The sequence below is a fragment of the Balearica regulorum genome, chromosome 1, assembly GCF_011004875.1.
Source record: "Balearica regulorum gibbericeps isolate bBalReg1 chromosome 1, bBalReg1.pri, whole genome shotgun sequence".
Taxonomy (NCBI): domain Eukaryota; kingdom Metazoa; phylum Chordata; class Aves; order Gruiformes; family Gruidae; genus Balearica; species Balearica regulorum.
In genome coordinates, this window is record NC_046184.1 from 89,305,932 (window position 1) to 89,333,529 (window position 27,598).

The window sequence follows — 27,598 nt, forward strand, 5'->3', positions numbered from 1 at the left end:
GGGATACATACAGCTTTTCAGTGAGCAGGGAATTTTAGTATCTACAAGTAACAAGCAAAAATACCCTGTGTTATGCTTGCAAAATAATTGGACCTGGTAGGTAGTGCTATTGACTGACTTTATAGATAAAGAAAGATTACAGAAAGGGGAAAGTCTTGGGCAGACTGTGTCAGTCTCACAGTCAGGTAAATACAAATGCATTCCACTGTTGACATGTTTGACTTAGGTTTTTCCTCTAGTATTTCATTTCTCCAAAGTATTTTATGTTGACGACAGATCAACCTTGAAAGATAATTAATGTTTAAGCAACAGCTGAAATACTAAATTAATTTCCCTACTCTGAGCACAAGGTTAGACTAGGTAACAGCCACAGGTCCCATTCAGCCTGAATTGCTTACAGCGACAATAAAAACATTTAAATACTGGTTTTGTCTAGTTTCAGGGCAACTTCCTCCTTTATTATACTCTTACTAAAATATTCTAGAAAATCTTAACCCAAACACATAACTTTTATTCAAATTCACAAAAGATATTTACAGAACTGTAACTGGCTTCAACACTTTCTGAAAATACAGCACTTCAGAGGCCTGTTTGACAGAATGGCTTGCATCCCAATTAACACTTCAGTAAGAAGCAGGACAGCTATCCAGCTATGGAAGAAAGGTTCCAGAAAACTTGGGTCAGTTTACTGTCAGGGAGACCTTGATCCCCAAGGCCTGAGGGCTGGGAGGTAGAGGCCAAATGCCCATATGCATGCTGCCATGCAGAGCCCAAACTCTGCCTTTGTTTTCGTTCTCTTAAGAAAATGGGGGAACATATCCAATGTCCACAGTGATGTTGGTATAAAGAGGATGCCTTGTCTTGGAAAGGAGCTTGAACTCTAATGAATTCATTCCATCATCCTTCCATGTTTTTCTGGTGTCATGTCGGGTAGCAGGCCTGAAGAGAGAATAATACCTGCAGTTAGATAGCAGAACAAAGGTGATGTTGGCAGCTGAAGCTGCAGAAGAAACAGTCTTCCAGAGAAGACTGCTTATAGCAGATGAAAGCTGCTAGCAGAAGAGCCCCAAGAAAATTCTTCTCACATATAATACAGACTAGAGAGAGAAGGCATTTTCTAATCTGTTTAGTCTTCTTATAAGTTGAATATTCTGAACAAGGACAATTTGGACTGGAGACTAGCAAGGTGGCAACTACAGTCTGCAAAAAAACCAACAAACTGGCAGCCAGCTTAGAGAGACCTGGGAGTGCAACACAGAGGCTTGCAACAATGGTGTATATAGGCTACTGTAGGTAGGTTTTAAGACAGGGTTGTTATGGAAACTGGAGTTTTGAGATGACAGAGGGAAGCATGCACTGTCAGTATGAGAAGCCTCTACCACACTTGACCCAACATCCTCCTCCAGCTCTCTTCTGTAAAACTGGGTCTTTGCTAAGGTCTCTCATAGCACCTTCCTCATGTCTTCAAACTGGAATGCTGCTTTCTACTATTTTAATGGCACACTGCAAATCCACAGATTGAAGAGCAAGGTTTTGTTATAGGGGAGTTGTAACAAAGTACCCCTTCAAACAACTACTCCCTGGTTACAAGACAGGCAGTATTTTTTTTTGAAGTTTTATTCCCTGAATAATTTGATGCTTAGCAGTAGGAAACAAGGAGAAACCCTTCAAAGGCAGAGACAGGTACAGAATGATTCAGTTGCAACTGACTGGGAACCTTCTTTAAATAGCCACATTAAAGCAGAAAAACAAGCAGCAGCAGTTTTGAGGAAGATGATAACTGCCTGCCCCCACCACCCCAGAACAATTACCTTCTCCAAGGCTCTTGTGTCTCAGCCTCTTCATTGTAGTCCATCACTTTGTAGCGTCCAAGGTGAGGGGATGTCCGAACTATCTTCATTCCTGCTAACCGAATCCTTTAAAACAACAAACAAAATGTTTGCTTAGGCGTAAAGGTGCCATGTCTAGGCTTACTTATAGGAAAGTTACAAAGTCAGAGATGATTTTCAGTGTTAATGCAATCAAAGGAAAATGCAGAAGCTGAAAGGAGCAAGTTCAACACCACGGTGCCACATTATCTTCTCTAGCAGTTCTAACCAGGCTTGGGCTGGAAAGCTGCCAGCTGCAATGCACTTCAAACGGGGTACAAAGAGGATTATAGGAAGCAGGGAGTGAACAACGGCATACAGAGCATTCAAGAGCAATTTCCACCAATCTGACAATTGAGCATTATTTTCACTTCCTCATAAAACCAGAGCTTTTACTGCCTAGAGGTCCATCACCTAAACTTTTAAAAAAACCAAACCAAACAAAACCCCCCAAACTTGCAGTTTCTGAAAAAAAGCCAGTCCTGAGTTTGAGATCCAGATTAAGCTTTTCCCTGTTCTTTGAGAAATGCCATTCATTCAGATTGCCTGATTACAGGACTAGCTTCATAAAAGATTAGTGATAAATACAGGCACCAGACAAACAAGTGTGAGCTGTTCAGCTGCAGAACAGTTAGACAAGAAAAAAGTGAACTGAAGGCTCAGAATTCCAGAAGAGAGCTCCTAAAACCAGCATTTTGGGTGACATTCAAGCAATCCATTGCTGATGGCATCTATGTTAGTTTACTAACAAGAAGTGCTGTAATAGTTCTAGGGCTAGCAAACTTCTCTTATCATAGGGCAGCTCTTACACAGAGAAAATTCCTGTGACTATAAGAATGAATGTTTGCTCAATCAAGGTTATCTAACTGGCATGTTTGCAGCATTTGATTGCCTTCCCTTGAGATCTCGTACAGCAGCAAGCTACACTGAAGCAGGAATGTTATAAAGCTGAAAGAGGCTACAGAACTGAAAATATTTGTTAGTCTAGAGCCATCAAATGATTACAACACATCATTGACAGTATGACATAGTACTATTTCAGACTGAGTTTTAGACAAGGTTTCTTGTTTTCTGAACATAAGCTTATTGCACATTCAAGCAAAAAGACAAGGAAAAGCGAGAACACTGAACCAGCTTTGCTGTTACAGTTTTGCATTGCAAGATTAAACTAAAGATGTAATATGAAACAGTTACTATAGTAATTTACTGTTAAGAAGAACCCAACAGACTTTCCTGTAGTTGATAATGTTAACACATAAGTGGTTCCAATTAGAGTAGCACTTTCTTCTAATAAAAGGTAGATGCTGGTGTTTGCTAGGACTAATATTATAGAGTACTGCAGTCTGCCAACTATAAGTAGCAGCCAGCATTTTTTCCCCACTGCTTTAATAAGCAGTATCCCAGCATAAAAGCTTTACATGGGATTTTTTTTTTCTTTTGAGATGTCAATATCCAATTTCAAATATTAATTAATTTTGTTGCTACATGGTAAGAAGTGCTTGAGCAGCACCTCCTAAAATCCAACTCCCTTTAAGTGCATCAAGCTGACCATTCAAAACCAGCCAGCTCATTCCTAACTTCTGCAGGTTGAGACTTGAATAGTATGTGAATAAATCATTAACAGGCACTGTCCATGGCCCCCACATACCTGTGGGCCAGAACATTGCTAATCGTTAGTATAAGTTTTCAGAGAAACACCACATGATTAACTTCCCTTCAAGAAAGGGCTATTTTGGGATCGACATAACCTACTTGCCTCAAGAGATTTCTGTAAGGAAGCGTACTCCTATGCGTAATTGGCATGACTCTCTACCACTGGTACTGAAACCATTAGGCACATTAGATGCCTAAGCTCTACTAAGAACAGCTGAATAGACCCAGCATTGTAATGTTTGATTTAAAGATCTATTTTTCCTGGCATTCCATTCCTTTAAGTAAATGCTGAATCTCTTAACACTCGTACACCCTTTTAGTTAGCTTTCTCTGAAAGGCAAAGGAGGAATTCTATGTTAGAAAACCTGACTTTCGATTCCCAGAAGAATACTGCTTTGTAAAGACTCCTACAGTCCTCAAACAGAGCATTCCACCGAACCTGTGTAACTTGTCACACTGTGCAAGACCAAAAAAACGCACAAGGCCTTTATTGTCAGTTTAGTTTTATAAACTCCCCATGAGCTTGCCTCAGTGCAGGATGATGAAGGTGCACGGTGCAACTACAAAGCTGAACAAAGAAGCTACAGCCATGATTTCATACTTGAGAATTTGCATTAGGTAGAATACCTGGAACTAAACTTACTGTATTCACTTCTATAGCATGCTGCTGCCATGGCAACTAAAGTACCAGAAAAAATATCAGATCTTCCTGTCACTGACTCACCATAGTACACTGCCTTCTCCATCACCCAGCACTGGAGACAGAAGTTAGGATTCCTTGTGTTCCTTAATTCCAAGTATTGGTGATTAGGTAATACTTGGAGCAATCTAGAATGCACTTAAATTCTCAACTGTCTGGGAATTAATAAGTACCTTCTTGGTTTTCTTATTCATCAAGTTTGTAGATTCCTTTCCTCCCTTGTGGCTGTTAATGTCAGTGGAGTCGCTTGTCAGCTCCTGGTGCTTATAACCCCCTGGATGCACTCCAGAGCGACTGAAGGCACAAGCACGTGAACTAACGTTCCACCCTCCAGAGTCTGAGGAAAGCTTTGTCCTCCTGGCACACAATGATTGGATTCATAGATTCTGAGCCTCTTCGGACACTATTCCCAATGCCAACAGCATTTTGGATTATGATGATACTGCAGCACGTTAAGGAACCTCATCTTAGTTCCTTTTGTAGGGTAACGCTACATGTTTCACTAGTCTGCCTGGTTCTATTTTAAGCCTGTCCCGCACATTAGTACCTTGCAGCAATGTCATCATTTTCACCACCGCTGCCCCAGTATGTGTTTGGAAACCCATTCATCTTCATGTAATGTTCTGGAGTCAGAGCAGATACACCCCCAAAAAAGGACTTATATGGCAGACTAAAAGAGAAAGAAAAAAAAAAGCATCAATATTGAAGGCCAACACCAGTCCTCCACAAACTAACAACATGATCCAAGTCACACATATATTACATCGCATACCTTACAGACAGTCATGACAGTGCCAAAACCCAGTACCCAATACTAGTGTAATTTCTATCGTGTGATGTCCCCTCCATCATTTCCCCCCCACCAGCAGGCCAAAGTAAAGCTGGTTTTGAAATTCACATCTTGTGTTCATTCAAAATACTTGCATCCCATCACACATGTTCCACGTAATCCAGTAATTCCCACCCTACACTTCTATTCTGGAAGGAAAGGCAAAGAGAAATCTGCCAGTCATTTGCCACCAAGCTAACAGTGGAACAGGGAACTGCAGGCAAGGAGCTGTTCAAGATTGCATGCTTAGGTCCAGAACACCCTTTTCTGGGGAAGTCATTAGTGCAAAACAAACAAAAAACCTCTTAAAGGCTGTTATCTTCCACTGTCCCCATTCATACCTTCTATGCAGGAAGTGAACCAATTAATATCTAGGATAGGATATTATATCCTATTTAGGATATTAGATCTAAAGCAGATGGGAGGCACTTACATGTACTGAAACTTATCCATGGCACTAGCCATGTGCTTGGGATAGTATTCATCACAAACATAGAGATTATAATCATTCTCAGGGACTAAGTCCACGTCATGCAGGAGAAGGCAGTCCCAGTCTTCATCCTTCAGGGCTTCCCGGACACCAACGTTAAGCAGCTTTGCTCGGTTAAATGTACCATTCCCCACCTGGAAAAGAAAACCTACATTTCTTCACTGAGAAAGCAAAGAGGATAAGCCAATTAAAATTTGTGTTAGTAAAAAAGCCTTATTCAATTGAATGACACAGGAATGAATCAATACTGGCTGCAAATTTCACGCCCCAGACTATGGACATTTTACCCCTCTCTTCACAATATTCTCAGCAATTGTAGGCTTTGCTATGTCAGGGGCTATCGACTGTGGGCACCTGAAGAAGGCTGATTTTTAAGAGACCCGTAAGTCAATTCTCAGGTGCACATCTGCACATCAACACTTTTGTCCCGACTACTGCTTATTAAAGCTTAGAAATGAGAAAACCTATCTTAGTCACAAATAAAAAAGCTTCTCCCTCCCAATCAGTTATAATTTTTAATTAATTAATCCAAAACTTGCTCTCTCACCAGTGATCTTTTGCAATACAAGTCCAGGTCAGTTAAACACGACTGTTTGACCTGCATACGTTGGCCCACAGCAAGGTCAAGCTAGATGTTTTTATTTGATACAGTCTAAAAATATCCAACTTCACTTTAGCATTTAGTTTCAACAGTTTTCGCTCAGTAGCCACACTGACAAGCCACATTCAACTCCTGAACAGCTGAAAATACAAGTTAGCACTTAATGACATCTTTACCTCTCTAGAAGAAAAAAAAAAAAAAAGCAGATCAATAGCAGAGTGATGATCTTGACAAGTGGTATGGTATTTCAGTCATTAGCAGCCATTGAGATGGGACCACATATAACTGACCTGCTGTCACACCAAACGATACTTCCACATTAGAAGATTCACATTTCTTGTTCAGAACCTAACCCTTAACTGGGAAGCTCCGCTACACCACCAGGCACATCTGGTTTAGATTTACCTGCTGAATCAAGTAGATACTGTAACTGAGCTGCTGGCGCTGCAAGAAAGGATGAATATAGTAGAGAAGATGGTGCAGGTACTTCTCCTGGTTCCTGTAGGCTACAAGGATGGCTGATTTGTAGCGGGCCAAGCAGTGAGGTGGCCTGTAGCGGCCACCAGACTGAACAAAAGGATTTTTTTTGATGATCATTCTTTCACTAGGGAGCACCCTGAAGGTGATGGTTAACGGACCAACTGTAAGGACAGACAGAAAAAGAAAGAAAAAAGATCAGTGATGTTTCCCAGCCTTCATTCAAGTCTATTAGATTAACTACATATGTTTACTACTTAAGACACTAGCCCTACCCTAGCACAGAACAGTTAACAATGCCACGCAGATGTGCCCACATGATGAATTCCACCACTGCCTGATGGTCACCTCCCCACAGCTTCACACCGAGGGGTGCCAGGCTTAGCACCAGGCCAGCAGGCTACCTGCCAGAGAGGCATCCCGAGTCCTGGCACAGCCAGCAAGGCTCACCGGGCTCCTGCAGAGCTTGCTCTTTCCTGGTATTGGCTCTCTACTACACAAGCCAACCTTCCACCTTGTGTTGCTTAGATGGGATCCTCGAATAAACGTATTCACTGTAAGACTAGCATTGAAAATGAATTAATATGGACATACCTGCTTTTGCTACCCATAAGGAAAAAGTCTCTAAGCCTCTTTCAGAGAAGGTTCAAGGACAAAGATGTCCAAAAGAATATCCAGCAGGTTGGGGGAGAAACAGTTTAAAGCCTGGATGAACGCAAACGCTTTAGGAAACGTTAACTTTATCATAAAAAAAAAGTTTCAGGTTCAAGATGATGTTAGAATCACAGGCCACAAGGGCTGTATTTGCTATATTATTTAATTATATACACTGTGATAGGCAGGCAGTACTTCAAAATTTTGGGAGAAGCAGATGACAGAACTGAGAAAGAAGATAAGTGTTACGTGTTTTCAGGAACAGACACAGGGTGGCAAAAGAAACTACATATGACAGTTCCTCATCACCTTGATTTTAAATGCAAAACATACCCAGCATGTTTAACAATTTTTACCTAATTTAAAAAAAAAAAATTCTGCATTTTAATCTGAATTCTTCCATTCTTCAGATGGAAAAAGCTTGACAAGTCACAAGTAAGAAAGAATCAGTACAAAGCATCAATCACCATTTTAACACAAGTCTCATATTGTAGCAATATGAACAAACAAATTCTACAGTTATTTAAATGCCTGTCCTTCTGGGTAGTGAGAAAAGGTTCCAGAACTAGCAGAAGAGTTATATTTATACACAAATCATTGTGTCTTAATGGTTTCCAACCACTACCAACTTCTAAGGAAATAAAGCTGTGTTGGGTTTGCATGGCAAGGTTTTGGTAGCGGGGGGGCGACAGGGGTGGCTTCTATGAGAAGCTGCTAGAAGCTTCCCCTGTGTCTGACAGAGCCAATGCCAGCCGGCTCCAAGACGGACCCACCGCTGGCCAAGGCTGAGCCAATCAGCACCTGTGTGATAACATATTTAAGAAAGAGAAAAAACAGTTAGAGAGCTTTTGCAGCTGGAGAGAGGAGTGAGAAGATGTAAGAAACTCTGCAGACACCAAGGTCAGTGAAGAAGGAGGGGGAGGAGGTGCTCCAGGCACCGGAGCAGAGATCCCCCTGCAGCCCGTGGTGAAGACCATGGTGAGGCAGGCTGTCCCCCTGCAGCCCATGGAGGAAGGATGAGGGGGTGTAGAGATTCCACCTGCAGCCCGTGGAGGACCCCATGCTGGAGCAGGTGGAGGCACCTGAAGGAGGCTGTGACCCCGTGGGAAGCCCACGCTGGAGCAAGCTCCTGGCAGGACCTGTGGATCCGTGGAGAGAGGAGCCCACGCCAGGGCAGGTTTGCTGACAGGACTTGTGACCCCGTGGGGGACCCACGCTGGAGCAGTCTGCTCCTGAAGGTCTGCACCCCGTGGAGGAGACTCACGTTGGAGAAGGTTGTGAAGGACTGTCTCCCGTGAGAGGGACTCCATGTTGGAGCAGGGGAACGATGAGAGGAGTCCTCCCCCTGAGGATGAAGAAGCGGCAGAAACACCGTGTGATGAACTGACCGTAACCCCCACTCCCTGTCCCCCTGTGCCACTGAGGGGGGCGGAGGTTGAAGCTGGGAGTGAAGTTGAGCCCGGGAAGCTGGGAGGGGTGGGGGGGAGGTGTTTTAAGAGTTTATTTTATTTCTCATTCCTCTACTCTGTTTTGCTTAGTAATAAATTAGATGAATTTCCTCTCTAAGTTCAGTCTGTTTTGCTGGTGATGATAATCAGTGAGTGATCTCTCCCTGTCCTTATCTCGACCCATAAGCTTTTCGTTATACTTTTTCTCCCCTGTCTAGTGAACGAGGGGAGTGATAGAGCGGTTCTGGTGGGCACCTGGCCCCCAGCCAGGGTCAACCCACCACAAAAGCACAAACACAGAATAAGATTAAAATTTATTACTTAAAAGAACTATGAAGAAACCTTTACCTAATCACAATTAGAAGCTGACAATTTCAAATGACAGCTTTAAGTAGGACCAACAATTCTCTGCAGGCCATGCTACCCAAAGATAAAATATTTTTTGCACCTCAAGCCGTGAGGCAAGTTGTTGGGTTTTGATTTGGTTTGGGCTTTTTTTTTTTTTAAATAGCTATAATTAAGTTTTTCCTTTCCTTACAAGCTCAACTTGAAGCAAGTTTCCAGTAGCTTGTAAGTCAGACTCCCTCTTAAACCACTGAAATAAATTATTCTCTCAAAAGCTTCTGATAACGAAGCTTGAGAAAGAGCAAGTATTTCAGCCTGGTGTTTAGTAGCTTTCATTTGAGCAGGGAAAGATATGAGTGTGTCTTAAGTCTAATTAAATATTTAAGCAATATGCCCAGAAGATACTTCTTCCAACTCTTCTTACGTTCAAGTTTCTGCTACAATTCTAACAAAAAGAAAAAGTTTAAAATTGAGCATGAGTTCACCCACATCCTGTTTAACTGACACAGAGGGAAGCAACATCCCTCCATGGGTTGGGGGGGAGGGTTTGGGGTTTTTTTTTGGTTTTGGTTGGTTGGTTTGGGGGGGGGGGGGGGGAGCAATAACAAGGCTTAGGGACTTAATTTGGCATAAGATTCAAGCTGTCCGTTCAGAAGTGGGAAAAACTGTGCTAGTATGTGGAAGCTGGCATACCTCATATTTCTGATAGGCAAACCTATACTAAGTGTCTCCTTTTCCTCCTCAAGGAACACACATAATGGCATTTCCTGAAGGTTGGTCTGAATAGCCACTGATCCTATTCCTCACACTGTCAAAAAGGTCTAGCCACTATGAATCCCACTTCATGGTTTGTTTTTGTTGGTTGGGTTTTGTTTGTTTTTAAAAGGAAAACCTGAATTTTGCTCATCAGCAAGATTATGCAACAGCTGACTCTTAAGTACCACTCTTCAATCCTTCCCTAAGTATCTAAAACACAAGGGGAATTTGATTTTGACTGCATTATCCTCAGTAGGAAACTGGAGTACATTGCCATACCTTTGTACCTGAAACAGCAAAGTAGTTCTGGAAAGAATCCTGCTGCAGACCCATGAATCTAGGTCACATTTACTGTTAAGATTTTATTATGTTATTACCTACTTCATTGCAGAGAGTTTCCTGTTCTGCCTTTAAGACCACTACATTTCAGTCCAGCATTGTTTTTAACCTCTAGTTTACGTTGCTTTTTAGACTTATGAACTCCCTGATTATCAGATCTTTTAACAAAAGCACCATTAACCACTGATTTGATGACAACTGGAGCTTGCTAAAGAAATGTTATATTCAGATCGGATTTCAACTACAGATCATTGCTCCAAGGAAAATATAAGAAAGGGAATTAACCCCTTTTGTTCTCCCACAAAGGCAGGGTTTTGTTTTCTATAATACAATTGGGGCTCTTTGTATTGCAGAGTAAGATTCTATAGCGTTAATTTTAAATTCCAAAAAAACCCAAATCTAAATTTGGATATAAAAGCACGAGTAAGATAATGTACAATAGCTTCACTCCTGTTGTCTCCTTCCATACCCAAGCATGTGATTCATGAGGGTAACATCTGCATTTTTTCAGGTGTTTCAAGATGTCATGTTGTCCTGAGCTGCCTGGCTCTATACCTCAAACAACTCAGTCCAGAAACTCAATATAGTATATGTCAAGAAAAACACAGAAAAAAAAAGTTAATCTGTGCTTTACATCCCCCAAACCTCTGGCTGCCCTACACTCCTTGGCTACAAGCTAAATTCTGGTGCTCAGGTCTCCTTTCTGCCCAGCTAACAAAAGGCTAATGTGCTGTAACCCAATTAAATCCCAGATGTGAACGGAGCAGTTGCAGGCTGCACCAAATAGGGGAAAAATAAAACTGTTAAAGCACAGCTTTGGGAAAGGAGGAAAAACCCATCTTAGATATGCTAGAAAGCACAGGATCCCAATTCAGACAAGGTACAGAATCAACACCCTGAAGTGTCCAAGCAATTTCTCCTTAGCCTGGTTCCTAAATTACTTCCATGCCTGTACCATCACACAGAGGGTATTTAATAAATACAAAACTTTAGCGTGCAGAGTTAAAACAATCCCGTCTGTATTGTTAGCCGGTGCCAGTGACAGCATACTCCCTGCTTGCTTTACTTCCTAGGCAACATTTGACTATCAGGGGGATCTATTGATTTTGACCAAATCTATCCCATCTTAAGAAAGAAACTACATGAGTTGCTGCACATTTAAAGTTAGCAGCTATAATTACCGAATTCAACTAGAACAAACAGAACTTACACAAGCTAAACAAATAGGAACAGTAGCATGGATGATTACCTCAATGAGAAAGTGCAGCACCACACACTACATTAATAGTCCTATTTGTGTAATTCTGTTTGAATGAAAGAAAAAAAAAAAGCAGACCAACAGCCTTAATTTAAGCACCAGTTTCTAATGACAGAATACAAGGCTGCCTCAACTGCAGCTGAAAATAAATCTCAGCAATACCACGTTTTTACTTCTCTTTAAAACCAAGAGAAGAAACTCTAGTAGGAGAACATCCATTAGAAAACATAGCAGGAGCTACTCATTACCACAACAGATGGTCACACTCATGAAAAGGTTATGACAGATGGGAGTGAAATGGAGTAACTACTATAAGAAGGGCTGTGAAAAAAATTCTTCCATAGCATAGCAAATTATAAAACAGGAGAGGTACAGACAAAACTTTCAACTATTAAAGTCCTCAAGGGCCAAATCAACTCGTTCAGGACATACTACACATGAAGTAAGGTACCTCTTTAAAAAAAAAAAAAGTCTGAGTCTTCTAGCATCGAACTTCTTCCTGGTAAGAGGAAAAGATGAATCAAAACAACACATCTCACTGCAACATGAGAAAGTCAGATTTTGAATTTAAATGCTACTTCATTAAGTTTGAATAAGCACAACTCTAGCATATAAACACTTTGCTTTTTCCAAAATAAAGGGGGACAAACCAGACAACTTGTGTAGAAACTTTAACCTTTAAGGGCACTTGAATGATTTATTCATAATATTAATGAAGATACTGAATATCTAATCTAGTGCAATGTTTTTCAAGTTGTTGGTCACAAAAGGTTCAATGGACACCACTAACCATTAAAAACGTTAGTTAGCAAGAGTCTAATTCTTCCAAGGCAGAGACGTTTAGATGTTTATTATACTTTAATTCTTACTCCACAGCCCTGGAAGAACCAAGAAAGAGACAGACGAGCTGCAAGCTGATCTTACATTCAAATAGTTATCGAAATGATCTACTATATACATAAGTGGAAAAAGTGCTGTACTTCATAAAAGCCCTGATGCAGAAACCATTTAAGCCATTTGGCATTCCTCCAGTTACTCTAACACGCTTTAGAGTGGACACAGTGACTTATTACCAGCTCTGGAGACTGGAGTCCTCAAGAATTGATTTGAAATCTCATTTAATGGAGTTTATAAAATTAAAAGGCATTGTTCTCTCTGATCTAATGCTTCCAAGAGAGATCAGTCCCATGAGAGAAGATGATAACCAATCGAGACATTTATAGAGTATTTATATATCTATTCATATGTGCTCATCCCATACAAAACAAAGAGCAACTACCTTGCAGAGTAGCATTCATTTCCCAGGTTTAAAAAAAAAAAAGCCAACCAAAAACCAAAAAAACAAACAACAAAAACAAACCACCCAGAAGAGGCTGGCATATAGCAGAAGGAATAATTTACTTCTTATATTTAAAGGCAAATATAATCGAATAGTTAAGTTGTAGCAGAGGACTCATTTTTCTTAAGCTGAATCTGTAATCAATGGTCCAAACGATTTATATTTCACAACGCTTCATATGCTCAACTCCAATTTTTTACACAGCAAAACTTCCACAATTATTTTGCCTCATTTTTTTTCTCTCAGTCAACTTACTGTTTGTTTCTGTCTATAACCAACATCATGTTTTCATTTTAGCTCTGAAGTACTACATGCAGGCCAATCCCCTCTGTTCTCAGCACTCTCAGGGATGAGCAGAAGAGGTCTTAAAAAGATTTCACAGCTCTAAGACTACTGTAATTTTACCCTGCATCTGCTTCCTCAATAGATGTCACTACCGTTGCTTATCTGATGGTTTGTAGGCAAGCTGCACAGAATTGCACCTGGTTTTGTTTGATGTTGGGGATTTTTTTGTGTTCTTGGGGTTTTTCGGGGGTTTGGGGTTTTTTTGAGACCAAAGCGCTCTCATTTGACTCTTTCAGGACAGGGGATTCTCATCAGTAGTGGAGGGAAGCAGGGCGCTGGCACATTTCTGCTGTGCTTTTCCAGATAAAACAATTAAGTTGGAAACACAGAATTGTAGCTTCCCCAAAACCTACAGGTAGTGATGAACACAGACTACTTTACTAAGACCATTACAACCAGCATCTGTGCAAAAAGGCTCTGTACTATTAGTATTTCAGCATTTACATAGTAGGGCTGTTTCCAAGGGAAATGCTGAAGCATAAACCCAAAAGTTATCATACAATTTCATCATACATATTGCATGTATTTCATTTAACTTCAGCAACAGAGGAAGGAAGAAAACTGCCCAGAAGAACAAGCATCATTACGAACACTGCAGTCTAAAAAGGCTCATCCAAAGCGTCCCAGCAGAGCTCTCTAATCTCAGTAAGCAACTTAACACAAGAGTAACCTCAGCAGTAGTATTCAACAATACCTCCACCTGTGAACCAAGGTCTGACATTTGCTCTTACTGTGCTCCACATTCGGTGATGAGCTTTCCTAGAATAGCAGGGCAACTACTAAGTAGCGCTCCAAGACTAGTTACATGCAAGATTTAGATATGCTGAAACCTGTGCAGCACAGAAAAACAGAAAAGGGTAACTCACCACACAGTACTCCAAGAAGCAGGCATCTGCAAAACAGCTGGAAGTGCATACTCACAGAACTCATCCATTCTTGGCTGGCTGAGTGGAACTGATTTGCTTTTGCCAGAGATGCATCACTTTACTACCAACAAACTTGCTTTAAGCATTTGACTTTGAATTTACTTCAAGTTTCTGAAGAGTTTTAGTAGTGCAGTAGTCGGGTTAATGCTGCCTCTAGGATCAGCTCTAATTTGGTCATAGTATAAATACAAATTAACCTGTGACCAGACTTTAGAGGATAAGTTTCTTAGACTAAAGGACACACAATCACAGGCCAAAACGATCACCATCAGAGCAAGGCACCAAGCTACATTCTCATACAAATGATATTTAAAGCCAACTTAATCAATTTGTATTGAACTACAGGCTTGATACAAAGTTGAGACCAAGAACCCAGGAGTTCCAGTGAGTCAGAGATCAAAATTTTGCAGTTATCAAAATACATTTTATATAGGACTGCCAAGGAAAAAAGAAAGTGTTACTAACTTGGTATTAACACGATGCACTGTTTTCACTCTTGTTCTACAATCTCTATGTAGCCTAATCCTTAATATGAGAAGTTTTTAGATCAGTAAAATACTTTTTCCTCATATAACCAATAAAAATGAGTTAATTAACACAAGAAAGCTTTGTCAGTGTATTACATCAGTATGCCACTTTTAAAGTGGAAAAGTTTGAAATATATACAACTTACATTTACAAAGTGCTCAGCGTTATCACATACCAAAGCAGTTATTTCAAACACTATCGCTTCATACCTACCAAATATTGGTGACTGCGCTGAGCAGTACGGCACAGTTTCCTCATTAGGAGCTTGGGTAAACAAGCTGAGGTTTGTATACACATCGTGAGTTTTTGAGTAATCCAGAATCTGATGTGAGCCTAAAACCCCACGAAACACATTTGAAGGTCCACCTCGGTACAATATCAGGATAAATATTGCTTGGAAGACCAACAGAAACAGCAGAAAACAAGGATTTTCGACGCGAGAGAGGGACATAGCTTTTAGCCCATGCTCTGGTATCAGACCGGTGAGGAGTTTAACTGCCACGAGCTGCAGTCTTACGTTCAGGGCTACATCGCTGGGCAGGGAAGACGACGACGACCTCCTCCTCCTCCTCCTCCTCTTCAAACTTTCTGAGGCGGCAGCTTGCTCTCCTAGCTTTGAGCCAAACCACCTCCTCCCGCTACAAGCTCCGCACGGCGGACTGAAGGAAAGAAAAAGCTGTTCAAGCCCATCCAGAGCAGAAGAGCCACAGGGACAGCGGCACCCTGGCCCGGCCCGGCAGGCAGCAGCACAGGCGCAGCGGCCGCCCTCCCCCACCCTTACGCCTACCGCTGTGGGACAGGCTCTCTGAAGGCAAGGCAACCGCGGGAAGCACGCCCGGGCGACTCCGGGAGAACACCGCCCGCACACCCGGGCACAGAGCGGCACACGGCTGGCGGGGCAAGGAGGGGCGGAGCGGAGCAGGCCAGCCTATAACCCCCCCGGAGGCTCTCGGCAGCCCAGCCTTCCCCCGCTGCGCTCCAGCCCGGGGGTGAGGGAGAACGCCCTCACTCCGCGGCGGAGGTGCCGTTTCCACCCACCCGTCACGCAACTGCCCCAACGGTTTGCATGCGGAGGAGCCCAGGGGCACCCCCTCCCACCTTCCGGAGAGACTACAGCTCCCAGCATGCAAAGCGGGGCAGGGCGGACCCCGGCCGGACCCCGGCTGTACCGCCGCGCAGCATGCTGGGAGATGTAGTCTCCAGGCTCCCTGTCACGGCCCTCAGCCGGGGTGGCCGCCGGGTAACGGCGCTGTGGGGCGGAGGGCTGAGGGAAAAGGGCGGGTGCTGGGCTGTAGTGCGGCTCTCCTCCTCTGTTACCCCGCAGCCGCCACTGTCCCAAATCTGAATTGCTTATTGAACTGAGCAGGGAGAAACTGAAATTAATACCCTGGTCTCTGCCTATGCCTGAAGGAACTACAGCAGCATAGCCTCCGCAGTGAGGGACCTCCTGTCATGGCCTCAGCACCCATAACAATTTTGGCTTTTACACCCATCTCTTTACTGGCTGATTTCTTAATGAGATGGGGCTTATGAGATTGTGCTGTCAGTCTGCCTGCCCGCTCTCATAATGGGTGCTTAATGTGTTGCCCATTTTCACTTATATTTGGCAGAGGAAAAGACGTCTTGCAGACACTAAATTCCTACAAGGCTTCAAACAAAAGTCAGTGGCTGGGTTTGCACTGAGGAGAGGGGACAGGCACCCTTCGCTCAGCCTCCTACCCTGCTCCAAGGCATAGTGTCTGGCTAGGCAGTCAGCTCCCCTGTGCTGGCACATCAGCCAGCACGCCTGGCCTCAAACCAGGCAAAAAGTGTGCTGCTGTATGCCCTCCAAACAGGATGGCATAGGAAAAAGATGGGGGGAGAGGGTGATTGCATTTGTACGGGGAGCTGGGAGTACTCTTGTTTCAGAGCTGGACTAAGAGGTAGGGGACATATCTACAGGAAACTTGACCTCAGTCATTCTGCTAGTGCAGAACAACCCATTATTCAATTTCAGTGGATTGCTTAAGGCCTAGATGTAATTTGCCATCATTTCACATTTAATTTTAAATTAATTGGGTTTTAAAATAAAAAAAATGTATATTTCTTTTGCCTGGGCCAAGTCTTGCTTTATTGGAACCCACCCAATGCTGCTGCTGCAAAGATTGCTTTTCTTGCACACTGCTGTGAGTCTCTACCATTTACGTTCTCCCTGTGCCATTTCCCCAATGACCACAGCAAACCTACCCTGCTTGTCGTCCCTTCCATAAAACAAGACAACTGTTCTGCTGAAAGCTGCAGCGAGTACAATGCCATGGAGAGAAAATAATCTCTGCATCAACCATGAAACAAAAGAGGGACCAAGATTTTCGTGGTATGACCTGGGGTTGCAAACAGCAATTGTTTTAGAGCCTGGTACTACTTTATGCTTTGCTTGCAATCCTCCCTTGGGTCACAGTAGGAAATTGCCATGTAGGAATAACTTGGGCAAGGCCTGTCCGCCTCCACCTGTCTCAGAGGCAGGGAGAAGCCCCAGATCCGCTGGAACTGTCCTGCGCCAGCAGCTCTGCTAACTTCCTGGCAGTCAGGGCTTAGTTGTAAAATTTGTCACCCTGTGTCAGTTCCTGGGCAGAAGCAGCAGGTCAGCTGGAAAGGCAACAGTCTACCCCAATCTGTATTTTCATCTGTGTGTATGTATGCTCTCAAGACTGGAAAACTAGCATACACATAGCCAGATCAACTGTCCGCAGAGGAGCCGAATGGCACATTTCTGTGCAGGCTGGAAGAGCTGAATGTCCAGGAGTGCCTCCCGCAGGAGCCTTCCAAATCCAAATCCAAAACCAAATGCAGTTCTTCTCCTTCCCCTTCAGCCATCGTCACCTAAACGGGTGGATCAGAAACCACCATGAGCCTTTTTCTCACAAGAGAGCAAGAAAGTACAGACTGGGGGGGGGAGGACTACAGATGAGAACTTCATGGTGTCAGCAGGTCCGAGCCTTTTCAAGGTCACAGTGCTCCTGTTTTAGAGCTGTGGAAAGCTGGGGTGTGTTTTGAATTAAAAATGAATTGGATTGCTTAAATGCAAAAAAAAAAAAAAAAAATTAACTGTCTCCACTGAAGCGTGCAAGGGAGGTGGCGGGCATTTTAGCAACTCCTGTGCACAGGTTTATTGAGGGCAGTGATGGAGGAAAACAATGTGAGACTTGATCTGTAAGATGCAGGCACCAGGCTATCTTCACAGTCAAAGGTCTGCCTTTCTCATTTTCACACGTCTGCCTGAGAAATTAAATTGAATGCATTAAAAAAAAAAAAAAAAGACAAACACCGTTTTCAACAGAGCTTGAAATTAAGTTTGTGCAAGAGTGTCTGGATTGTCCCAGGGGAGGGGGCTTCCCCTCCCTCCAAGTGCAATTTCACCTCCAATCAGCCCCAAATGTGATGAGAGACCGAGAGACGTACCTCGCTCCATTTAATAAGATTCATTCTTGCTTGCTCTTTCTCTTTCCCCTTCTCTGTGCATGGTCTCCTGGGGCCTGCACTAGATCCCTGATAAAAATGCAGCAGAGCAGCTGGGAAGCTTGGCCTTGAAAATGCAGGGCCCAAGGAGAGGAGGAACGATGCGCTGGTGAAACAGAGTGATACCAACCAGGGTGCTCATGCAGTGTCAGTCAACGTGTCTTACCTACTGCCCTCCCAGTCCCCACGGTTTCTATCAAGGGAAGAGGAAGGTAGCACTGGTCCTTGTACAGGTGTTGTAGAAGCTTTCAGCCACTACAGCCAAGCAGAGCTGTGCCTCTTTTTTGAGGGGTGACCATGTTTGCTAGAGGAGTGGACAATTCAGGTACCTTTGGCCACAGCAGTTCTTTCTCAGCCTTTCACAGGATGTTGGCTTGTAAAGTTCACATTGCACTTTAAGCAACACCCATGTGAATGTGGTTTTTTTATTACACAGGTATGGGCTTTGCTTTTATGGTTTTATGGCTAATAAAAATTAGTATGCTAAATTTTTAGCAATGCTTACTCAAAAGATTCTTAAAAGTGCTTCCATGTTTCTGGGAGGTGGGTCTCTTGTTGTTGTTAAAAAAAGCAGCTGGCTGATGTCATGTACCTTGGCCAAATGACAGAGTAAATCAGTGAGACCGTTAGAAACAGGACCCGGGTCTACTGGCTTCTCCTAGGCTTGTGGGTTAGCCAACAGTGGGCTCCTGTCAAATAGGGCCATCCATTCTTCTCCAGTCTGAAGAGAGAAGGAAGAACCAAGCGACTAGCACTGTTTCCCTACCTGATCTCACTGCACTGACATCTAGTGCCCCAATGAGAGTGGGTTTTTTGTTTTGGGTTTGGTTTTTTTTTCCCAGTGGGTTGTAGCTTACAGGGACGGGCAGAAGCAGGGACTGAAACAGCATGCAGTTGGTTAGGAACACTAGACCTTGTAATGCCTTAGCCTGTGCTTCCTTACCCTCTTGGTGCTGCTCCTGGGTGTCTCCCCCTTGCCCAGAAGATGCAGTGGTCTGTATTGCAGAGAGCCATAAGCTACTGCCCTCACCTACTTCCCATCACATGATGTCCTAAGCAACTGATCCTCCTCCAGGAGGAAGGAAGTTGAAAAACATCTCTTGAGAGGTTTCATGGCCTCCAGAACCAATTGGGAGAGACTGTGGTACCGCATTCCTGCAGGATATCCCTTATGTTTTACCATACTGCTGCCAGGAGAGCTTGTCCTGGCTCTTCCCAGAGGGGAGGACAGTGTGCAGGAGCTGCCTGGCCCAACAGAACTTGAGTGGATACAGAGCATCCTGCAGAGCAGACCTCACTAACATCACCCACCAGACCTCCACAGAAATCAGGTATCCTGCTCACTGCCAGCAGCAGCTTGTTTAGGCATGACCGTGCAATGCAGCTTGCCATTTCATTAAGACAGCTTGTGACACCTTTGCCGTGTCCCTTGTGATGGAGAACTGCCTGCGTGCCTTGTGTTTTGACCACCACTCACTTGTGAGTTGTGGTCGGCACCTTTGCAGAGCAATCTCAGTAGGGATGGTCACCATGTCCTCAAAATGACAGCTAGAGATGCCACGAGACTACGGAGTTTAGGCTGTATTCTGTCTCCTTCTGTCTCTTTCCTTTGTCTCCATAATGCAGGCACAACTCTCAGGGACCCAAAATGTTTTTGCTTGAATTTCTCTTGTAGCATTTGGGTTACATTAAGACTGAAGTGAGTACCCTTGAAATGGGAACAGCCAAAACCGATACATTCTCCACTACAGAGTCTGCTGTGTTTTCCCAGAAAAGGAGTAAGCACCTATGCTGCAAGATAAGACAATGGTGCAATATCATACTATTCACATAATATTTAATAACGCTCTAGTACCATTCAATATAAATAAATAACCATTAAAAAGTACTTTCTTGACATTCTTTTTCCTTTGTTAACAGTGTTTTCTGCAACAGGAAATGTTAGTAATATTCATTGGTTGGTGAATCGGATGAATCTCAGAGAACATGAATATCAGATACTAATATGCTAGTAAAAACCAGGCGCTGGGATGCCTTCTCTGCTTTAAATACTTCAAGCTTGATCTGCAGCTTCCTTCCTTATCGCATTCACTGCATACACTTTCCCTGAAGCCTGTAACTCTGACTGCTGCTCCACTCCTGGGCTTCCCACCCAGCTCTGCTGACAAACAGCCACCTTAACTTGTGGTGTTACTTGCGTACCCTTAGCTGATACACCTCAGCCAGCAGCAGTCGTTGCTGTCCTTAGGCTGCTCTGCTGAATAGGTCCAAATGTCTGCTAGCCTGGAATATCAGTTGTGTACATCCATGCTGTCCATACAAGGTCTTGGTCCTGCACGGTTTAGTGACTGACAGAATTTCTTGATTCCCAAAAACTCTCCTCCACAGGGCCAGGCTGGGACAAGAAGGGAGATGGTGCGATAGGGCTGGTCTTGGGAGCAGACTTTGACTGGCACTGAATGACACTGTAGCGCATATCACTGGAATCCAGGTCCCCGGTGGGAAAAACAGGAATAACAATTTTACTTTCTTATAGGGATGCAGAGTGAAAAATTCCCTGAAAATATGTGTGTGGGGGATATCTTTTGCAATGGGAATAGATCCTTGCTACAAACACCCACTATCAGTACCAAAACCCTATGTAGGACCTGTGCGAGATTAAACGCCAGGGAATTAATCACCATATCCCCCCTCCTGTTCATACAGGCAGAAACCCTGCCCATCTCAGAGGAGAAAATGGAGGATCATAAATCAACCCCTTTATTCCCTCGCTCTTGCTCATTCACTGAAACCACAAAGAAGGGGACTTAATCTTGGTTTAATGCTGGGTGGAAGCAATGAGCCCACCTCCCTGGTGGCAGGACGGGTTGGCAAAGCCGACTGGAGTGCAAGGCCTGTTACCCCCTGCACAGGACAGCACACAAAGCTCTGACAAATGGAGAATAAAGAGTGTTTTGTGGACGCCAGGCTTCCTTCATGCTATCTGGTGCCAGTATGCCAGACCTTGCTCTGTAAGGACCTTTCTAGGGGCCAGAGAAGACACCGTTTTCACGGCCCATTCAGTATTTCTTCATGCTGAGATGGCTGGCAGGGTGGCCTTGTAGTGCTGAGTGTGTTCATCCAGAAAGACCCTGGCCTAAGCCTCACTAAACGCAGTCTCCGTTTCTCTATTTGCCGCCTATTCTTTGATTTCTCCTGCCTCCCTCTCTGATAGGAGGCATCTCATCCCCTTTGCCCCCTCCTGTACTTTAGCCCCCCTCCTATTGCAGGATATGTGGCTGCTTATTCCCCATTTGAGGGAACATGGACCAACTCCCTCTCTCAGATACCCTTCAAAGAGACCCCTTCATGGAGGCTTCCCGAGATCCCATGGGGACTATCTGCTAAGTGAGGCACTCCTTTGCACATGTTTTTACCTCGCTGTGATTGCTCGGGAGCCAGAAACTTAGTGCCACCCACGTCTCTTGCATAAAGGAACTGTAATTCCCTTCGCTGTACTCCCCTCCTTCCCGTGTTTCTGATTATTTTGCCAGTTTAAGACACCATTGTAAAGAAACCCCAGGGACCGCAGAACATATGACATTCATCGGTGAACACCAAGCTCTACTGTTCTGGGGCAGGGGGGGAAATATTCTTTCTTCATGAACATGTCAGTGATCTAAGCTAAAAAACAGAACTAAACAAGGCAGAGAAGAATTCTAGTATAAATAAATCAACAAATAAATAAGTTTCCTGCCAGCTCAGAATTTGTTGGGGGGGGGATGATTCAATTGCTGATAACTTTCCCCCAGCTGTGAAATCCTTGATGTGATTTGAATGCCTAAAGCCTTGTTTCTCATGGCCTGAGTGAAGATGGTTTTCAAGATACGCTCAGAGGGGTTTCTGGGTCATTCAAGGAATCTTCCTGGAAAAGTCACAGCGACACCACTCCCCACGCACACACATGGTACCAACACTTGTGCTTTTAATCCAGTGCATCCTTCCTTCGGTCCTCATTTGCCACCTCCTCCTTTGTGGGCTGCCTTCCACCTGGCTGTCTTCCTGTTTTATTGAGGGAAAGGGAAACCCTTCCGCATGACACTGTCTCCTCTCTCTTCACAGCGCCACACATGCCTTTCAAAGTTCAAATGGAAAACCTTGTCACATTTGCTATTTCAGTTGTTATCTATGTGCTCAAGATATGTTTCCCGATGATGTCTCTCCACATTCCCCGGCGTTCTGACAGGAGATGAGCACAAGCTGAGGGTTCTTCTTCTCTGAGCACTTCTCACCCACCTCCACCCCAGAGAGGTGTCTTCCTCTGTGGAGGTCTAGGAAGCAAGTCCATATGTGTGACTTGAGGCTACTGGAGCGCCTGACAGTGCTGCAGCAGGGTTCCGGGCTAGGAACAAGACTTTCAAGTCCACCCATCTTTGCCCCTGCTTTCTGGTCTCTGCAGCGAGACGTGGAGGCCCCTTTGAGGTACAGCACCTGCCAACTCTCCCTTGAGCGGGAGAGGAACTTAATCCAGAGGGCTCTGGGCCTGGGATCTGGGATGGCATTTTCCAAAACAACCTTAAACGAGGGCTGTCAAGTTCTCAGGCGAAGCATAGGCACCAGATCCCTTCTGAACTCCCAAACCCCAAATGAGGTGCTTCAGCACAGCTCCCTCCCCAACACTGAAGGCTGATCCACGTAGGTATCTGATTGCATCCTTCAGAGGGAGAGCCTCTCTCACGCTAGCTTTGCTTTTAAGCTGTTTTGAGAGCATACCAACCTCAGGCTGACAGGTCCACGTTTGTGCTTTTGCAACAACTCCTGTCCTTGAACCACCGCAGCTCGCAACTGCTGTACTGAAGCTCAGGTTTCACAATATGCCAGGAGGGATCTTCAGAGGCACCCACATCCATCCTGGATTTCAGCCTCTGTGCTGGCACAGCCGAGAATGGCGATTGCATCTAATAAATTTTAACGAATGGTTAAAAACACAGAGCCTGCAGAGGAAAGGAAGCACTCCTCTCCCAGGCGGGGAACGGGAGCCAGTGCATGAAGTCAAGGGTGAAGAGCTGTAGGATCGCAGGGCACCACATCAGCTCTGTCCCTGCTTGTTACCACCTTTTGGGCAGTGGGAGCTGATCGACATGGCTACGTTTGGGGGTGTTTGTCATCCTCCAGTGGTGGAGCAGAGGGCCGGGCAGAACAGACAGGGCATGCAGCTGCTGTGGTTGCTGACAAACTTTGGGAACGATCGCTGCCCGCTGTCTCTGTCAAAACAAACACAAGATGAGGTAAGAAGGAGATGGAGGTGTCAATACCACATCCAGTACAACAGGGCAGGAAACAGATTTCCAGCAAGGCTGTCCCCTGGCTCAGTTAGACACTAGGCAGGCATCAGTAAACAGGTTCCTCAGCCACACTATACACAGCTTTGGGCTGGGATATGGGGGAAGACCTGCTTGTTCTATCTGCACTGCAGAGTCCTAGCTGGAATATTTTATTTATGAATTAGAAAAAGTTCTTGAAAGATTTTTTTCTTTCTCCCCATAAAATCATTATTTTAACCTCTCTGATATTTTTTTTTTTAAAGAAAGAGCATGAGGATGAGATCTGAGGATCCCTATTTAGTCTGTCTAGAAGCTCTGAAATGCAGCTGAACTTCTTTCCCTGTTTCCAAGTATCACAAGGCAGCAGGAGTCCTATGCTAACCTAAGCAAACTCTTCTCTCTCAGATGCCTGTAAGTAGCTGTTAGCAATAAGAATAGGTAGGGGTTTATAACATCAGTCTTGAGTGATAATTTTCAGGCTTTTAACAAAGAAAAATACAAAGCGAAATTAATTTCCGTCTCCTGCTCTGAGAAGCCAAAGCCTGTGTTTCAAGGGGGTTTCAATACAGTTGGCAGGGACATATGCTGTGATAGCTTTTGATTGCTCTGTGGCCCCTGCTGCAATACAGACAATCCCAAGGATTTCTGACATCCCCCACATTCCCCTTCCTACTCTGCATGTCCTCACAGTGTTTCTCAGAGATCAGGCTTACAGCCGTTTTCCACAATATCTCCACAGTGAAAGCCTTTGTCCAGTTGAAGATGGGCTCAGCAACCCCCTTTTTGTCCCTCCTGCTCCTCCACTTTGCATGAGGAGGCTGGAGGAGTTGCTGAGGATCTCACCCCTGATCCTCAATCCCAGCACAACTCAGATCCTGCCTAGTGGTTCTCAGGGCAGCAAAAAAAGCAGAATTTCTACTGCAGAAAAGAAAAACACTTTCCTTTTTTAAAATGCTGAGCTCTTTGTTTTCTTTTTGTTGTTTCTCATGAAAAGCAAAACTCTGTCATGTGTCTTGTTGCTCCCCCTTTGCAGATCTGCTTTGATTTGGAGCGTAGAGTTTTCTCCCTCAGACTCACAAACACTGCCATGGTTCAGCTGGATGCAGCTGAGGGTGGTGGGAACGTGGGCAAGGAAGAGAGTGGACTCCAGCTGGGACAAAATAACTGCTATTTATGCAGCACCTGTTGAAGCCTGGTCTTCACAGTTCACATGATCAGCAGATCCCTTTACACTGTCTGTGGCAATCCACCAAGTAGGCACACGTACCAAGCAGCCATGCAAGTGGTCTAACTAGAGGTTAACAGAGCACCAAATCCCGCATCAAGCAATGTCTGCCTGGCTCACATCTGGAGGCATTAAAGAGGAAAGAGGTTGAGGATTTGATCCTCAACAAGGACAAATTGCCAGGAGGGAAAGACAGAAATATTCTCCCTATTGTGTCTAAGAACAGAACATCCTCAGGGGAGCAATTTTGCCTCTTTTTTTTCTCAACGCTGGCTTATCTAGATCATGTCTGTCAAAGTTCTGAAGCTCAGCAACTGTGATGGTAGGAATCTCCAAAACTCACTGTAGTTGTCAGCAGAGATCTCAATTTAAAACTTTAAGGGGGGGGAATCTGATGATTTTGCTTGACTGGCCAGTCAAGCAATTTACCTTGCAGGTGTCTCCTGGAGCAGATGCCAGCTGCCCACTTGGCAGGTCAGAGCAGCTGCCCAATGTGGCAGATGTTGGTGCAAAAGTGATTGTGGTCAAATTCTCTGCTAATGCAAGTGGGAAAGTTCCTTCAAAATCTACAGAGCTGGCCCAGCCAAGATGCTGGCTTGAAAGCACTGGGGAGGATGGCTCTAGATAAGGGTGCAAGTCCTGCTGGTGAATGAGTGGCAATGTCTTCATCTTTCAGATTGGTTGCTTCCCTTTCCCACAACAAATAACTCATGGGGAGCCATTCCCTTGAGAATCCATAGCAGGGGTGTGGCATCTCTCATGGAGGATGGCTGAGTGTTTGGCCAGGGAGAGAGGGTGAGGACAAAAGCGCCGATACATAAATGGCGCATTTAAGAAAACATCACATCCACACTCTGCATCTGTAGCAGAGCAGTTAACCCCTCCTCTGACAAGTAGGCAAGGCAAGTCTAATCTCTCTGAGTTTTTATAAGCCTGCTCATCCTTTACAAAGTAAGTGGTACCTCCAGAGCTGTTAACTGGATTCTTTGTCCTTATGAGCTGAGTTTGGGCAATCATAGCTTTAGTCTACTGCAGACCCAGCATGGGTGGGTATGTAAAATGAGCCAGTTACTGCTAGTGGATTTCACAGAAGCACGGGTTAAAAGAGGGGCTGCTGCCTAAGCATACATGTCCAGCATCATTTATGGGTTGCTAGGATATCTGAGATATTAATGAAAAGCTGGCAGATATGGTACAGAGTTTGTGCCCTATAGGAAGGCCACACAGGCCACCCCAGGGTCCCTATGGTGGCACCAGGTGTCTATGTTTAGGCAACTGACTCCTGTCCTTCCCATCTGCTGCTGGGTGTGCAGGCGCTGGGATTGCTTTGCCCTCTTCGTATGGCTGTCAGTCAGAGAAGAGGAGATGATGTGGAAATGCTGTATGCAGCTACTAGTAACGCAGACAGCAGATCAGTGCAGAAGCTGAAATACTCATGACTGCCTGTATAAAAGCTGCCAGTTTTATTTCCACTGGTAGAGCTGAGCTGAGGTGTATATTGGGGTCAGGACTGAAAGCAGCCCTGGAGTATCTTCCAAAGGAGGAGTAAATCCTTCAGCATCCTGTATCCCGCCATAGATATGAGTCATTCCAGAAAGAGCTGGGTACTCCCAGATTGGATACCTTTATTATTTTGGGACTTTTGGGCTAGGAATCTGCCAAGGGCAGACATTGGGATCAGAGGGCATGGCAGCTGGCACGGGAGGTCACAGCTCCTCTGAAGCCTGTTCTTCATCACTCTCTACTTCTAAGAACACATCACTGATCTCTGATACATTCCTGCCCTCACCTGCGGTGGTTGCCATAATCCCCCCCTCCTGCTGCTCTGTGGTTCACAAAGGCACTGCTAATGCCTTCACTATTTCTCCTCAGTGGCAGATGTATTCCTAGCTCTGGTAATGTTGTACTGAGCCCCTCAAACTCTGTGAGAGTCTGTGTAGGTTGCTCTTTGCTGGTTCCTGTTTTGAGGTCATCTAAGTGTCCTGTCAGCCTTTTCCTGCTGCAGCCACACCACAGTTGTTCATGCAGGATAAAAGTGGATGCATGGAGCACTGCAGAAGTGGCGGGGCTGCTGGGGAAAAGTTTGTCTGCAGGAATGTGATCTCTTTCCACACACTGTAGGACAATTCCCACACTAAAGAGAGTTTGGAGCTGGCAGAAATAGGGGAGCAAGGAATTTGGCTTGTCATTATTACTGAGTGAAACCACAGGACTCTTCTGCCACTCTTCTCTCTGTCTGTATACAGGCAGCGCTGCCATGTGAACTGCAAGGAGGCTTGAATGAGTATGAAATCAAGACCATAAGTGGGTAAAGATGGGGATCTACTTCTTGTGCAAAGGGTGGCATGATAAGGGAGTTACCGGGCAATCATATATGCAGTCTTTGAGGAAATAACAGCATAAATAAGGAAACAGGTACAGATTATTTGCCTTGCCAAAAACTATAAAGAGAAGGGTACTCACACCCTGGAGCTGACTCTCTGCTTACACCTCTACTCTGGGGTCTGTAAATCCACGCTTGCCTTCATTAACCAGAGTGGGCCTTTCAGTTCTTGTGTGCCAGACCAACACCTAGAGGGAATCACAAAGAGTTCAGGGGCTGTGGATGCCATGGAAACGCCGAGAGCGACGCATCCATCGAGTGGGATCCTCCGCAATGTTTGAAGCATGTGATTCAAAGGGGTTGATCCTGGGAGAAACTTCACAGGCACATGAAACAGTGACAAGAGGGATCATTATGGACCAAAAAGCCAGACTCAACCCTCTCCCAATCCTCCTGGATTTTGGAGAAGCAATCTGGGTGCAAATTGTATAGCTGAGGCTTTTTATTAGCACAGTTAGAGTGCATAGCACTAACTGTTCCTCAGTGCTCTCTGAGCTTCGCATCTGTGAAGCATTTGGCAGGCTCTTCCCCTCTGTCCCAGCACCATTCGACGCTGACGTGTGCCAGCACAGGGCAGGCACAGTGGAAGGTGAGGGAACATGGCAGGAGGCTGCAAAAGCAGCCAGGACCCAGCCA

At 44.6% G+C, this 27,598-nt stretch overlaps 2 protein-coding genes across 8 annotated transcripts in view; both read right to left on the reverse strand.

The window, feature by feature from the left end:
- Window positions 1–426: 426 nt before the first annotated feature.
- Window positions 427–15,649, reverse strand: LOC104634612 (beta-1,4-galactosyltransferase 3). 2 transcript variants are annotated; one of them, XM_075765282.1, is made up of 7 exons: window positions 15,344–15,649; window positions 14,770–15,215; window positions 6,547–6,782; window positions 5,484–5,674; window positions 4,769–4,891; window positions 1,812–1,916; window positions 427–939 (listed from the first exon to the last, which is right to left on the reverse strand). In XM_075765282.1, the coding sequence occupies exons 2-7, from the start codon at window positions 15,005–15,007 to the stop codon at window positions 798–800; spliced, it is 1,035 nt and encodes a 344-aa protein (XP_075621397.1). In that variant the 5' UTR covers window positions 15,008–15,215; window positions 15,344–15,649; the 3' UTR covers window positions 427–797. The 2 variants fall into 2 exon arrangements, with proteins under 2 accessions (XP_075621397.1, XP_075621388.1); XM_075765273.1 differs by having other exon boundaries at window positions 14,770–15,649.
- A 4,222-nt stretch (window positions 15,650–19,871) lies between these two features.
- The window catches only part of LOC104634487 (galactosylgalactosylxylosylprotein 3-beta-glucuronosyltransferase 1), a 30,516-nt gene continuing 22,789 nt past the window's right edge, over window positions 19,872–27,598 (reverse strand). For 3 of the 6 annotated variants that reach the window (XM_075765326.1, XM_075765308.1, XM_075765318.1), the window contains exons 5-6: window positions 27,043–27,150; window positions 19,872–23,294 (exon numbers count right to left, since the gene is read on the reverse strand). In XM_075765326.1, the coding sequence (XP_075621441.1) occupies window positions 27,064–27,150 (87 nt within the window). In that variant the 3' untranslated portion in view covers window positions 19,872–23,294; window positions 27,043–27,063. The remainder of the gene's footprint in view (window positions 23,295–27,042; window positions 27,151–27,598) is intronic. The other 3 variants (XM_075765299.1, XM_075765335.1, XM_075765291.1) reach the window with 2 other exon arrangements.

Coding starts and splice junctions, on each gene's coding strand:
- LOC104634612 (XM_075765282.1), bottom strand. CDS start 15,007: ATGTCCCTCTCTCGCGTCGAAAATCCTTGTTTTCTGCTGTTTCTGTTG. Junction 6,783..14,769: donor AGCGCAGTCACCAATATTTG/GTAGGTATGAAG, acceptor CTGTCCTTACAG/TTGGTCCGTTAACCATCACC. Junction 940..1,811: donor ACACAAGAGCCTTGGAGAAG/GTAATTGTTCTG, acceptor TTCTCTCTTCAG/GCCTGCTACCCGACATGACA.